This window comes from Poecile atricapillus, chromosome 1, assembly GCF_030490865.1.
Source record: "Poecile atricapillus isolate bPoeAtr1 chromosome 1, bPoeAtr1.hap1, whole genome shotgun sequence".
Classification (NCBI taxonomy): Eukaryota; Metazoa; Chordata; class Aves; order Passeriformes; family Paridae; genus Poecile; species Poecile atricapillus.
Window position 1 is genome coordinate 175788876 of NC_081249.1, and position 14804 is coordinate 175803679.

Below are 14804 nucleotides of genomic sequence, written 5' to 3' on the forward strand. Positions count from 1 at the left end.
CAACGAGCTGAATATTTACACACCTGAAGAAACAGCAACATCAATTCCCACTCACTGCTGAGCTTCCCTTCCTTGCATACATCCATGAAAGACGTAAAGGACAGAAGGGATAAAAATTGTGCTGATGAAATCTGGTAGAATGTTTATACATAAAACCACACACATTAAAAAAGCACTGCAGAGGCACATGAAGTCCTCACACATTTAAAATCTATTTGAAGCATCAAAATCCCATCTCTGAAGTGAGGAAAGCACAGATGGATAAGTTGTTAAGTAACAGAAACATCTTGAGGGTGGCTGCCCTGACTTGGCAATAACCATATCCTGTACTGATAAACATCTTGCACATCAGCCTCCAACTTTACCACCTATAAACACCTTGACTTTTGACCTTCCAGTTTATTTAGTCCAGGATATGGTTAGCACCTAATAAACAGGCAGCACCTCAAGTTATCATGAGGGAAGTACCATAACACCTGTGTTAAAGAAGAATTATCATATAGGTATATTAACTACTGCTATACATCATTGACAGCCATTTGTATCACTTGTTTGAAAAGAAAACGTAATGTAAGTAAACAGAGAAATTTCAAGGTTAAGGGCATCTTCACTGTATCAAACCCAAAGCAACCATTAGGTGACAATGTCTATATTAAAAACAAGTCAAAATACATCATTCTTCAAAAAGTACATTATTAGTTATGTCTGCTACTGCTAGAGTGAAGAAGCAACTTTGCCAAGATTGGCTTCTTGCTGTAGCATTTATTCTTCACATTGTTATTATTTAGCATTCATATATTTTTAAACTTTTCCTTTCTTTCCAGTCTGGTGGATGCTCAGATTAGGAGGAACAGCATCATGGCAGAGAACATAAGGATCATGCATGATGTGTAGATGTGGAACCCCTGTTTAAATCTCCTGATCCTAAACATGCAGCAAACCCACAGCTGCCACCAAGGTTCACAAGCTCAGCAGAACAGACAGAAAATTATTTTGGTTACTTTATGGTAAATGAAGAAATGTTTCTGGGTGATGGGAGGAACAGAGAGGAAAACAGCAATGAGGAAATGAAGGAGAAAAAGTAATTTTGTACATTGCTTCATTTTGGAATATCAATTTTTATACTTAAAAAAACCTCAAATTGCATAGTGGACTGGTTATTGGAAAATGTGTCCATTTTCTCTCAAAGTACTGCTGTAAAAATATACTTATTTTCCAAAGGCAGAATAAATGTTTTGATAGTGCCTTTAAAATCAATCTGATCTGTAAATTTAATCCTCTATGATAAAAGCATTCAAAATATGAAATACAGAACATAAATCCTTGACTCTGCTGAAAAAGCTTTGGCATGCAGATGTTTCTACTCCCTCCCCCATTTTTTTAACTAAAAGCAGACATTTATAAATTGCTTTAATTTCATTCCTGAATTCAACAGAACAAGATATTCATATGTTCTAAATTAGGATCTTACTCTCAGTTCATATCAATTATACAACACACAAGCAAGACAACTTAATTGCATCAATCACATCCTCTGACAGGGTCATTAAATGTTAACAGAGGGCTCACAAATTACAACTTTTTAACACAATCCTCATTTGAAACTATGTTCATGTCATCAAAACTATGTGGAATTCTTGTTATGCAGACAAAAACATCTTCACTCAATATTAATAAGTGTTCATATTGTATGGTTTTGTTTTTTAAAAAGGCATGAGGATGTGTTAGACTGGCTCTGAGCCTTTCAAACACACGCACACCTGCTAACCTCTATCTATAAAAATAATTTAATGCACAGAACGTTCTTTAAATGGCTTTCCCAAATGTACAGCTCAGGAGGGTTTATGCATATAAAATACTTTCACAGATAGTTTAACTGACACTTTTGATACATCCTAACTACAGTTAAGATAAATTCTGCACCAAATGAAAGCGTATCAGATGCCATAATGACTTAACAAAAACAGAACAGTTGTGCAATCCCATCTGGAAACAAGTGGTCCAGGTAAAAAAGTTGAATCAAACTATTCAATATTTATGCCCTTTGCATAAATAAGCTGTTTCTTAGGCTTGGTATTTGATTACCTGTTTTTGTTGAACAATTTCCTACAATTTAAAATGTCTGCTAGTAAAAATGTACACTTAATATCTGCAAAAAAAATACACAGAAACAAAAGATTATGATCTACCACAGCCATTAATATGGCAAAAGAAATTAAATATAGATGTAGGCATGCATATGTGCATGTTCCTGGAATACTGCTTGACCACTGCACTTGAACAATTTGCTAGGACAAATACTAGAGGAGGGAAATTGTGTAAAATAAACATTGATTACGCAAGAACTCAAATTTACAGAGGCAGAAATTGGATGAGACCAGGCTGCCAATCACCTAAGTACTGGAGCTGTGGTTAGGATTCCTAATCTCAGCTCTTTCTAAATGCCAAGCTGAACTTCATTCCCATCTCCAACTGTAATTTCAGCTAAGGAAGAAGTGTGGGTGTTGGCAGAGCTGACAGATGACTGAGGATTACAACAGCTCAGGTGATTTGTAATAAGCAATTCAACACTCTAACCTGTCTGAGAGCTCACATCAGATCCGAGATAGGACCCAGACAGACAAAGCTGTTGGGAGCATTATCCCACAGGCACCTTAATGAAGAACTTTTCACAGTGCCTTTTTCAGACAGAACAACCCTTTGAGCAGCACAGGGTACCTCCAGGTTCTACCTACAAGGAGTTTTCTTAAGCTGTTTGTTTCAAAGTGTAGCTTTGCTGAAAGAAAAGTCACTTTGCATAAAGAGAGCTGACATAAAATTAAAACCAGTTGTAAGAGATGTTAGATGCTGAATTTGAGGCTGGACAGATTGGAACACATGCAGCAGATACAGCAGGAGCTCATCACCACTGTGTGTGGAGAGTGAGGTTGAAGTATGAGCTTGAAGGAGAAGGTTACAGCACACAAAGGAAAGGCTGGTGACTACCACAGCTGGAAGAGATGCATTAGCAGAGTAAAAATAACATATATACATAAAAAGTGATAGTTTAGGAAAAAAGAGAAAACTGACAAAAAACCCTACTAAAACTGTGAAGGCCAGGAGGGCAGAAAGACAGAAAGCAAGATTACAGCCACAATTAACTTTTCAAACTTATTATAAAATCCAGAAGTTGTAAGTGATAAAATGGAAAATCAACTAAAGTACCCTTTAACAAACTGATTTCCTACTTAAAATTCACCCACCACATCCAGGAATAATACAAGCATCACACAGCCTTGAGACAATTTCACCACATTTCAATCCAGAGCAAGTTTTCAGCTCAAAACATCTGAAAATAGCAGTTTGGAAAAACAGTAATGCACTCCAAGATACACTGTTATGAATGACAGCAACACTGGAACAACTCAAACAAGATATTTCAGTGCTGAAGCTGCAGTGTTTGCCTCAGATTTCTTGTGACAGTTCCGATGGAAATGTGAGGGACACACTCCTTACAAACAGCTTTACAACTCAACTGCAAAAAATAACTTCTTTACTGGGAGCCAACTTTAGGAATTATAAACCAAGTCTGGAAACCTGGCATTTTTCCCAAGACAAGTCCAATTACTAGAGCAAGACAACAAAATATTTCAACATAAATGCCTGCCATTTTTTGTACCGTGATTTTGAATTATGTGAAGTGCAAACATGACAGCAGTGGAAATGTTTCTTCTCCTCTCCCTCCCAGTACCTTCCTGCTCCCCCTTTTAAAATATTACAGAAAGGAGATTCCTGTAGATGGAGTTTTGCCACTGACTTTAAGGTCGTAGGACGGGAAATTGCCATGAGGAAAGAATCACGCTTAGTGTGTGTGTGCTGCAAAAGACTTGCCAAATACATTTCATATTCCAACAACTCATGTAAATGACTATTTATTTGCACATGTGAGATCAGAGAAGTGTCAGTACCCATCTCTTTCAGCAGTGCTGAGCCCCTTTTTTCTTCACAACGAACACAGAACACACAAGCATTTTTCCTTACCCACTCTCGGCTCCGCTCAAAAGCCCCGCAACAGCCCCAGGAAGTTCAGACTTCACAATTAACAGATAAGATGACATGGCTGCAAACAGAAACAGGACAGATTTAGCAGAGGAACAGCAGCATCTCAGCCAGCACGGCTGGACCGGCGGGGTTACGCCTGGAACATCTCAGCTCCGCGTGAGACACCGCGGCACCAGAACCAGAATTTATTTTCTCATATACTTCCTTTAAAAATAGCTGCAAGTATTGCACTGATGTCAGCTAATGCCTCCAAAGAGACTCTTACAATGTGAGTCTTGAAACAAGGAAAACATAATCCAAAGGACTAAAAGGCAAAATAATATAATATACAGGCCTGCCCTTCTACCTGGGAATATAGACCTACAGGCCAGAGACTATAAGGCTGCAGCACTCCTCCTTCCTCTTTATGAGACATTATTCATGATGACAGTAAATAATATTTGTTTCTCTCAATACAGTAGGGTTTTTAAAAGACTCTGTTTTGATAGTTGTTCAATTGCTGTTGTACTAAATAAATATAAGACAGAAATTCAAACACAAGTATATGACTTTAAGGGGTTTTTTTTATATACTGCAAGGTTTGGTCCTCAGAGCTAAGAGGTTTATCAGTGACAGATCCCTGCTTCTCATGATAAATCCATCACCACCAAGATCCCAACAATAATTACAAGTGAAGAACTATACAGGAACTGTGAAGCAGAAGAGAAATTATTAGCTACTCTTACAGGAGTGTTGACTTGGAATTAATTTTTTTTAAATTTTATTCAGCAGAAAGCAATCCAAAACCTCCTTCACAGCATCACTTTTCTTCTTCACTAAAGACTGTGATCAAAGGAATGCATGAGAGGGTTTTTAAATCCCAATTTATACTAGTCTGATACCTTCACATACTGTTCGTGTTTTTTTATGTAACCAGCAGAGAATTACTCAAAAAATCAGGCTTTACAAACAGCTTCAATGAGCATCAAAGCCTATGTGAAACTAATTTCCATCCTGCAGCAGCAAGTAATTTTAGTAATGTGTCAGTAAAAGCTTAATTATATTCAATCCCTGAAAAAACTCATCTGTTTTACTCAAATTTTACTGTTCTGTATTCAGTAATTCTTTAGAATTTTACCATGGTCTATTTATTCATGCTTTAAAATTAAAACATACATTTTGAAACAGCAAACCAGCAAACTTTCATTAGCTGATATTTGAGTAAGTTAGTGTGGGTTTTATTATTTAACAAATTTTTTGAATCTTAAAAGAAAAGACACTTGGACTCAGACACTGCTGTACTACAGAAGTTACTGTTAAATTTTGAAGAAAGGGTAAGGTGGTCCCTATAAAGAAGGAGAATTTTATTAATATAAACTGACATCTACCTACCACAAGGTTAAATTAAAACCATTTGGTAAGTCACTAAATAATAATATTCACTTCTTCATAATTAAAACCTCTGTTTTTTTTCAAATATTTATGTATCTTTAGTGACATGTAGCTGTTGATTGTGTGTGCTGAGGTATTTATCTGCTGTCCTGATTTACTCTCCTACAACAGAATGTGGGTTCAACCAGAGAAAATTACAGCATGAGTATTTCTAAGTCACTAGAATTTGTAAGTAAATTAACCCAATTTTTCATGCTAAGTTGCAGGCAGCTGCATATTTCATTCTAATTTTTAAAAAAAACTAAGTGGGGGAGAAGGGAAAGGAAAATTCTTCTAAATTGCAATTCAACCTTATTTATTTTATTTACCACTAGCTTTGTCTCCTGTATGATACTTTATACACAAGTCAGAATTTTCATATATTTATGTCCTTCAGAAAGATTTCAAACTAGCTCTTTTGCAGTCTCCACTGCAGAAACCTTCAAATTAATTTCCAGATCAGATTTCCTCCAATATGCAATCTGTCACTCTGCCCTTGCATTCCTATTAGCCTCTGGCTAATCACTTGATCGCTTATCCTTTGTTGCTCACTCTTTGTTTTTGAGGAGTCCTATTTCACTGAATTCCACTCCTAAGGAGGGAGCCGAGAAACTGGTGCATGCTGAACATTTGTATGCATCTTTCTTCCTCTCTCTGGGCATATGGGAAACAATCTCACATACTAGAATATTTTATATTCTCTTGTTTGTTCTACAAAATGAATAATGAATATTAAATAATTTTATTTATATCTTAAAACATGCTTAAATATGCTTAAACAAGACTGGAATATTGTGCATGCATCTGAGTGGGATGCCCATACTTAATACAGTTTAAAAAGCTAAATTCTGCATTTAGTTCTTTTGCAAACAATATTAATTCTCCTCAGGAGAAACAACTCCTTGTAGCTTTACTTGGCGTGAAGACACGAACCACAGAGTAACTGCAACACACTACAAAGTGAGCAAAGAACATGGTTGGTTTGTTTGTTTTTTTAAAGATGAAACTAAAACAAGGAAAACTAGAACAATGTGACAGTCTTTCTCTATGTGAGGAATCGAGAGCATGGAATGTGACAGACAAAATGTCACATACCCTTTGCTCCAAATACCAATGTGTACCTCACTTCCCTGACACCCCCAAGCCACGTCAGGGTGTGTTGCACAAATCAAACCTCAGCTCTCCTTGGCAGCCTTAATGTGCAACGGAAGGAAGAGATTACACAGCCACGAGAGCGAGCTGTGACACAAGTGAACACAACAAAAAGCACACCCTTGTGATCTGATTTACCCCACTCTGAAATACTGACTCCTGTTCCAGCAGAGGGACACAGGTTTCCTACAGAACAATCTGTGTGCAATGGCCTAGCCTGAGGCTGCAGCAATAGGGGGATGCCACAAGGGCTGAACTAGAAGTACGTGCTTCACATGGTCACTTCCTAATTTTCAGGCTCTGAATTTGCATGTATTATGTTAGTTTTAGGTAATTTTCAGTATACACGAAGAGCTACTTGATGGAGAACAGTTCTGAACTTCTCAACAGGCCTTTACACACCAGAACTCAGCAGAAATCTTAATTATTTGCTTATTATTCTGTAGACTTACACTGTGTCGAACGTAGTAAGAAATATTGCTCTTAAAAATACCTATCACTTTGCCATCATCTGAAAACTTGGTATAAGCTCTTTGACAGAAAAAACAAAAAGTTTTATTAAAATATAAAATAGAACAATTGCTTTACACTTCCATTACTACAGCCTGCAGTGCCAGCATGAGCTGTGCCTCTCTATAAATACACACAGCATGCATACATTATTCAGAATGTCTGTGCTGTGCTACCAATATTGCTTAACACTGAGCATATGTGCCCCTATCTGAGAAAAGGTTGTTTAAATAGTCCCCAAAACACCTCTTCTGAGGTAGCCCAAACTCAAAATATGCGGGTGGCTGTTTGGTTAGCAGAAAAAAAGTGTAACTTTTCCTTATTATCCTATCCAAAAAGAGACCAAGTGCTGAAGTCCACAGCAAGGATGTCAGAGAATGTAAAATAAACTTATAAGTAAACATAAAATTTATGGTGATAAATCCCTTCAAATAATTTCATTGAAGGTACTCACTCTTTGGGTTAGCTATTCCTCATCTACCACTGTAGATGATCATATTAGAGCCCTATAAAGATGTCTTGCCTTTTTAAGCACTGTGCAAAGATGGAAACAAGCTCCCCTCAAAACTTCCCACAGGAGAAGAGAGGGCAGGTACTGGTTTTAATATTTCCTCTTAGTGGAAGCTTGAAAAAATAATGTTGGGATAATTTATTTGGTTTTAAATACAGATGTAGAATGGAGTGTGTGACAGAAGACGTAATCCTTGCTCATATGGAGAAATTCTAAGAACTGAAACAGGTTGTCAATTTCTTTGTCTTCCTACTGTGGAGACCCACCCTGATGAATTTCTGCTCCCCTGCTTCCTTTTCCTTCTATCTTTAGCTTTTACCTGAATTAGTCTGGAACTTACCTATGGTAAGCTTAAAAATAAATTAAAAGTCCTTCTTATTGTACACAGAACACACAGATTTATTTTGGTAAAAATTCATTAGGTATAAGTGTGCATTTATCCTAAAAGAATAGAAAAGTTTCCTACATAGCTCATCACATATTCCATTCTGTAGTACAGCTGCAGGCTGGTATTTCTTTTTTTTTTTTTTTTTCCTATTACTTAAAGCAAGCTTAATATTCTTTACAATATAAAACTTCCCAAGAACTGTTCACTGCAATAGGAAAACACAGGAAAATGGGTCATCAATTGTTAAATTAGTACAGGAGCTGACAAACCTGCCCTTAATTAAGGCAGCTCTGCACTGGAAATCCTCACTTTGAATCAGTCAGGATAATTAGGCTTTCAGGTCAAAAGTAAACCACACTGTGAAAACAAACATTTGTGTTTGTTTGAAAACAGATTTAGATTTCCCATACTTAAAGGAACCACAGTAATTTCTTAAGGTATTAAGGATGCAGGTCTCAGCATGTAAGAAGCTGCATTTTATTTTATTCCTCCGTGATTTGCACCATTCATTCATTTTCAAAGTTTCTGGAGTATTGTTCTCGCTGATTACACAAAGGTTATTCCCATCTGCCCCCTCAGTCTGAAAAAACATTTGCTTTATTTAAGTTTGAAACAAGTTTTGCAAACACGTTTAGAACTAAACTGCAGAACGGATGAACTTGGGAAGAGGGAGGAAAAATAAAGAAAAACACAAAGGAAAATAATTTGCAATTAAAAAATGCTCAATTAGTTTAATAAAAGAGGATTTTTTAGTCTCTGCACACCACCTCTAGGCACTCACAGAAAGCACACACATATATATATTTGTATATATATAAATATATTAATATATATATATATATATATATACTTACATGGGGGGGAGGTAAGTTAAATATTTCACTGTTTACCTCAGAAAAACAAAGGGGAGGGGATGTGGAACCCAGCAGGAGAAGCTGGAGGTTCCTGAGATGTCGGGCTGCTGGTGGCTCTCCCGGGAAGGCAGCCCAGGCCAGCAGAGGGTGGTGCTGCTTCTGTAAAATATCTGCTTCACACAGCGGCTACGCCTCTCCATTGATTCCGGGATGCTTGAAAAATACAAACCACGCCACTGTAAATGCATCTTTAGGGTGTCTTACACTCACAGCAGGGTCTCTGTGTATTGTCTGTCACCTTGACTGTATTAACAGGCCATAAAACCTACAGAGCAGCGTCACCCATTGGTACAAATCCTGTTGCTCCCAGTCACTGCCTGCAGCATTCTGGCAGTGCTGAGGATAAAAATCGCTCCAGGGATACTGAACGAGCTTTTTAGCTCGTTACTGATTCCTACAAAGGAGAAAAGTGTGTACCTTTGAGGACACATTATCTCCAGACTATGGAAACAAAAAATCAAAAAGCACCAGTTATAGAAATCACACTGAATTAAACTGTATTTATATGAGAAAACAAATAATTATTTGTAAAATTAAGACAGCTGTCAGGAAAGTTTAGTTCCAAAGAATGACTGCAATGGCAACCTGGGTACAAGCCAAGGCAGGTTATCTGAAGAAACTGAAAAAAAAATATATTGCAAAAATCCTCACAGAGACCACCTAAGCTACATGGTGGTACTGCAGGTTCTACTGCAGCACTTAATCCCACTGCTAATAAATTTTAAATGATTAATCTCCTGTTCTCAGCACTCAGGACTGATGTTTGTGTGCAGCACAGCCACCAGGCCCTCTGGACCCAGCCATATCTCAGCCAGCAGTGACCTTCAGCCGATGGCAGCCCCAGCCCTGGGAAGCACGCTGGAAAACTCCGCATGCTTCCTGCTAGACCTCAGCGCTGGGATTTGTTAGTGTTGGCAACGGGCTGAGAGCTGCTCTTGTGCAATATTTTATTGTGTTTGTCTCCATTTTTCCACCAGCCCTTCTCTAACTTTATTACACGTGCTTTAGGAGTCCTAAAGATTTTCTCTCGGCTACACAGCTGTGGACCGTCCTCCTTTTCAGTCACATCCACAGAAAGGACAATTATAGAAGGAGAAATTGCTGTCCTCCTTCTTCCCCTGCTTCAGAAAGCACCTAGGAAGTTCACAAAACCACCCTGGCAGGGGAGAGGGAAGGGCTGAGTGATTCCCAGCCGTGGCTTTGGCCCACTGTGCCTCATCCATCACTTCCTAGAAGCACAACACCATTAAACAATAGCAGGGAATCCATCCAACTCCAGCTGCTCGTGGGAAGGATGGCATGAAGAGCCAGCAGAGCCACGGAGCTCAGCATTTCCAGCAGCAGCCTCCCTCTCTCCTTGTGTATCTCCCGGCCTGCAATTCCTCAAGGGCTCTCTCCCTTCTTTGAGGGCACCTGACACAATCTGGGACCCTTCGAGATCCTCTTCTCTACAGCAGGTGAGACATGGACATTGGGAAGATCCCTCCAGAGAAAGATGAGTGTGCCAGGAAAGCCTTGGGAGGAGTGGATGAACAAACCTGAACAGCCTGGGAAGTGCAGTTTGGCAATTCCCTTTCCCATGTGCTCTTTGCACCCACACACACCAACCAGCCCTTTCAGGAACAAGGCAGTTCATGTGAAACTAAGCACTGGTTGTTTACATTAAAGGGCTGCTGGAATGGGTCAAAAAACTGAGAAATGGAATGTAAAAATGAGTAGCACTGGTCATCCCATTCAATCTTTTGTTTTCCCTCATTGACAAATACCTATATTGCAAGAACAAGAACCTACTCATTACAAGGAAAGCAAAGCAAATGTTCTCCAAGTTGAGTCACTCTGAGCCCTACATACCCTACGAAGTCTTTTGAGTTATGGTATTAAAATTACTCTAATTTACACTTGGATATTGAAAAGTTAACTCAGTATCCTGGTGCATCCTTAGTTAATCTTGGCACTTTAATGGATTTTGGTATTTGATTTTTGTTATGTGGATTAATTAAATGCCTCCCAAAGGACAATTAGAAGTCTGCAGGAAAAGTTGAGTACTCATGTTAGAGACGCATGTTAAAATTCCAAACAATGTACTTGAAATCAATTTTTTTAACCTTAATTTGACCAATCAATGCTTTCCTGAATCTGTATAAAAATGTTTATGTTTTTCCTTGGGTATCCTGGTAATAGAAAAAGTCAATTCCCCTCTCTACACAAATCCCTAAGTGTATGCAATTAGAATGTCAAATTTAAATTTTCACATTAAGCTTTCTTTTTAAAAAAACATGAAGATGACAAATTGGAAAGTATAACTATTGAAATTATTACTAAAATGTTCTCTCCACCACAAATTAATGTAAGTCACTTCTGCACTTAAGACTATTTATAGAAGAGATCAGAGCAAACTTTAAAAAAAGCCCAGACTAGATGCAGATAGTGACAATAACCCTGATAAAGTTGCTTAATCACAAGCCATCTTTCTTTATCTCATGCTCTCTAATCACTTCTGAAAAAAGATACCGTATGATGCAACCCAGGTCTGATGATGGAAGAGGTAACACAAAACAATTTTATTTTTAGCCTTCTTCTGAAAGCAAAGATGTTGACAGAGTCTGGATATTTGCCCAACAGGCACAGTGCTCCTGGTTCCTTCAGCCAGACAGAAAAACACAAAGAGGGGAACACACAACAGCAGAGCCCAGGTTTTACACTTAATCCCAGCATGGATCCCATTCAGGATGGGATCAAACTACACTCCAGTTTTCCCATGTAAAATCTGCAGAAGGACCAGAAAGACAAGAAAAATTCTTTTCTTTCCATGCAGTTGTTTAAGAGTCAAGGCTGTGTGAGAAGTGAACTGTTGATATCTTATTTTTTTTTTTTAGGAGCCTGTCAGCCTGCACAGCCAGTACAGCCACCTTCAGAACTGGTTCCTGACACGGGGGACTTGGACTGCATGCACTGGTTTGGGGCTCTAGAGTTACTGAGCTGAATTTTATTAAGAATGGCACAGAGGAGATTATGAACTGTGATAAGGAAGAAATGAGAGTGATATTTCCTTTGACAGCAGAGTCCTGTACATGATCCCAGAATCTCCAGAACCTGCTCTGTGTATCCCTTCTTCTCTTGTACTGTTTATTTAGAGGTCTGCTCAAATGGGAAAGGAAATGAAAAGCTTTTTTCATTGCTACAGAACATCCTCTAAATGTTCTGTATGAATAAATAGTCCTTAATCTTGGAATTGCTATGGTCACTCCTGCCTAAAACTAATGCTTAGATTTTTAAAGCCATTTCCCTTGGGCAGCCTTTATTATATTGGAACTTTTAGTATAAGAAAATATTCCAAGTTTATCATGAAAGCAGAGTTATCTAGTTCTAGGTGTTTACACAGTGACAAAAACCAGCAGTCATTGAATTATCCAGACTTGACAGGCAATCTTTTAGGAAAGAAGAACAGCAACAGAATGCTATTTCCTTCTGGTTGATGTATGTGAACATGGGTATCTGCTTGGTGGTAGGGAAAAAGCAGGGAGCTTTCAGATAATCCCTTCATTTACGAGAAAGCATCCAAAACATTTACAATAAGAGAAAAATTAGAATTGTTCTATTAGACTTCAAATTGTTCTGTCTACTTTCAGACAAATAATTTCTAAATACTTAGTGACTATCAAGCATGTGAGCATGCCTGAGTAAAAGTTCAAGTACAGGAACGGGGAGTGTTATTTTATTATGCCATGTACCAAGGAAGACAAAATATGAACAGTGGAAGTCGACAGCCCACATCATGTTAAGTCAGGAAGATAAACAACTCCCCCCAAAAACAAGTTATTGAGCTAAAAAAAGAAAGCTCCCATTAATGCAGAACATATGAAACTTCATAGCTAAGTAAACATTCACTTGCTGCACAAATCACTAAAATGCATAAGCAGGTTCCAACAGAGAAACCCAAAACACATGAGCTGATAAAATGCAGCTACCAGATATAAATGTAGAGAACAGCAGAGAGGAGATGCTGCTTCCTGGGCCCCTTTCAATGAGCAGTGCAGCTCTAATGGATGTGCTCCCATCCTGGCATCCAGAAACAGGCAGGGAATCCAACCCCCAGAATTCCTCCATCTATCCCACAAATACAGCCCTTCTGCTTAGCACCATCACAAAAGCCTCTCCCTTAAATTTTCTGTCCTTTCAGTCAGTTTCTTAAAAACACTTTAATTATTGCCTTTGGTGCTCCTGGAGCTTTGAAGCCTGTCACACAGTTAATACTGAGCATATGAAGTCTCTTACCTCCAATATTCTGGATAATTATTGTAGTTGCAACAAGGACCTATAAAAAAATTGATTTCTTTAGAAAGGATAAGGATAACTAAAATCATATGTCTATAGCAGGCATAAACCACATGTGTATTATCTTAAACACACCAGATGGAGCAGTGATAACTAGTTCTGAAAGGAAGGGAATCTTCTCCATAGTGGGGAGTTTAACACATGGAAAACAGCACAATCTAAAATGAACATGGAAACAAAAATCCTTCCTGAAAATATCACATTTTTATTCTGAGATAAAGCAGGAGTAATTATGCAGTGAAGCTGTTGTGCAGAAGAAAAGGTTTTTAAATGACCAAAAACATAAGTGAATTTTAACTGATATCAGGTGAATACAAATGAAAATTACCATTTATCTCTGAAAACACAGACAACAGAGATTTTTAAACTTGTAACACAGATAGACTTTTCCTTAGCACTTGTGATTATTCATACTGGACTGATATGGAAGCAAAAATTATTACAGGCTATTAAAATATTTGTCTGAATTAAAAAAAAATTAATTTCCAACTGAAAAAAAGACAACCTAGAAGTGGCTATAAAGCTTTTCCAATGTTTTCTTTTGAGTTTAGTTCTAAAATACCATGATCATCAGCTTCAGTTTTCTTTCTACCCACTATTCTTCTTGATATAGGACATTTCCTAAGTGAGTGCTGCCATAAAGTCAACTTGGAAAAAAGTAATTTCAGATTTTAAGTTAATTCAAAGTCAGTTCAAAACTCACCAAGAAAAGGAAAAAAAAAAAACCATGGAATTTGCCAGAGATGGAAACAAATAATTCACACCTTTGGAAAGGGAGAATCAGCAATCTTCCAACAGTAGAATATTTCCATTCTTACAAATCTCAGAAAAATACATTTGAAAGGAAATCACCAGGTTGAGTAATTGCTCTACTTCAAGAGTAGTTAACCAATAGTTTACTCACACTAAGCTGCCAGCTCAAGCAAGGTTCTACACTGGCCTGGCAGTATCATTCCCTGTGTGTGAGGGAGAAGTAAGTACTGCTGCAGAGAAAAAAAAACCAAAAAAAAAAAGTCATCCGTGCCTGACTGAAGTGAGAAGTACTCAGGGACAGATGGGGATTCAGAATGGTGTGAAGTAGAAAAGCCTAAAAATCAACAAAATCAGTTAAAAGCAAAGCATTCAAGAAGGAGACCTCAAATACATGACTTAAGAGTTACTGGATTGCGAAGAGAAAACAGTCTGAGATAACAGTTGGAAGCAGCAAAGCCTGTCTTGCAGGCAAATTTTAAGAAAAGCGTATAAATATCAAAGATGCTTCAAGCAATAAAGACAACTGTTCCAAAAAACATCAGTTCACCAGGAAAGCTTGGTGAACTTTTGATTATTTTATCAAAGGAACAGCTTCCCAACATAGAAATATTCCAGCGCTCTCCATGCACGCTGAAAAGGTCAGATATTTTTGAGCATGGATTACTTAAACTGCAAATTATGAAACAGTATATTAAGAAGAATTAAAAACAAAAAATACAGATGTTGACTATGATGAGAAGCTGTTAAATCTCCTTCACATAAGCTTTTAAATAACAGATTAGACAAGCAT

The 14804-nt window shown here is 37.8% G+C and overlaps 1 protein-coding gene across 4 annotated transcripts in view; it reads right to left on the minus strand.

Moving 5' to 3' along the window:
* SLC38A6 (solute carrier family 38 member 6) overlaps positions 1–14804 on the minus strand; it is a 37932-nt gene that overhangs the window by 16179 nt on the left and 6949 nt on the right. For all 4 annotated transcript variants that reach the window (XR_009278527.1, XM_058847705.1, XM_058847720.1 and 1 more), the window contains 2 exons: positions 13202–13241; positions 4021–4099 (listed from right to left, as the gene is read on the minus strand). Coding sequence is in view for 3 of the 4 variants with exons in the window: in XM_058847705.1 (XP_058703688.1) it covers positions 4021–4099; positions 13202–13241 (119 nt within the window). In the remaining variant the exon portion in view is untranslated. The remainder of the gene's footprint in view (positions 1–4020; positions 4100–13201; positions 13242–14804) is intronic.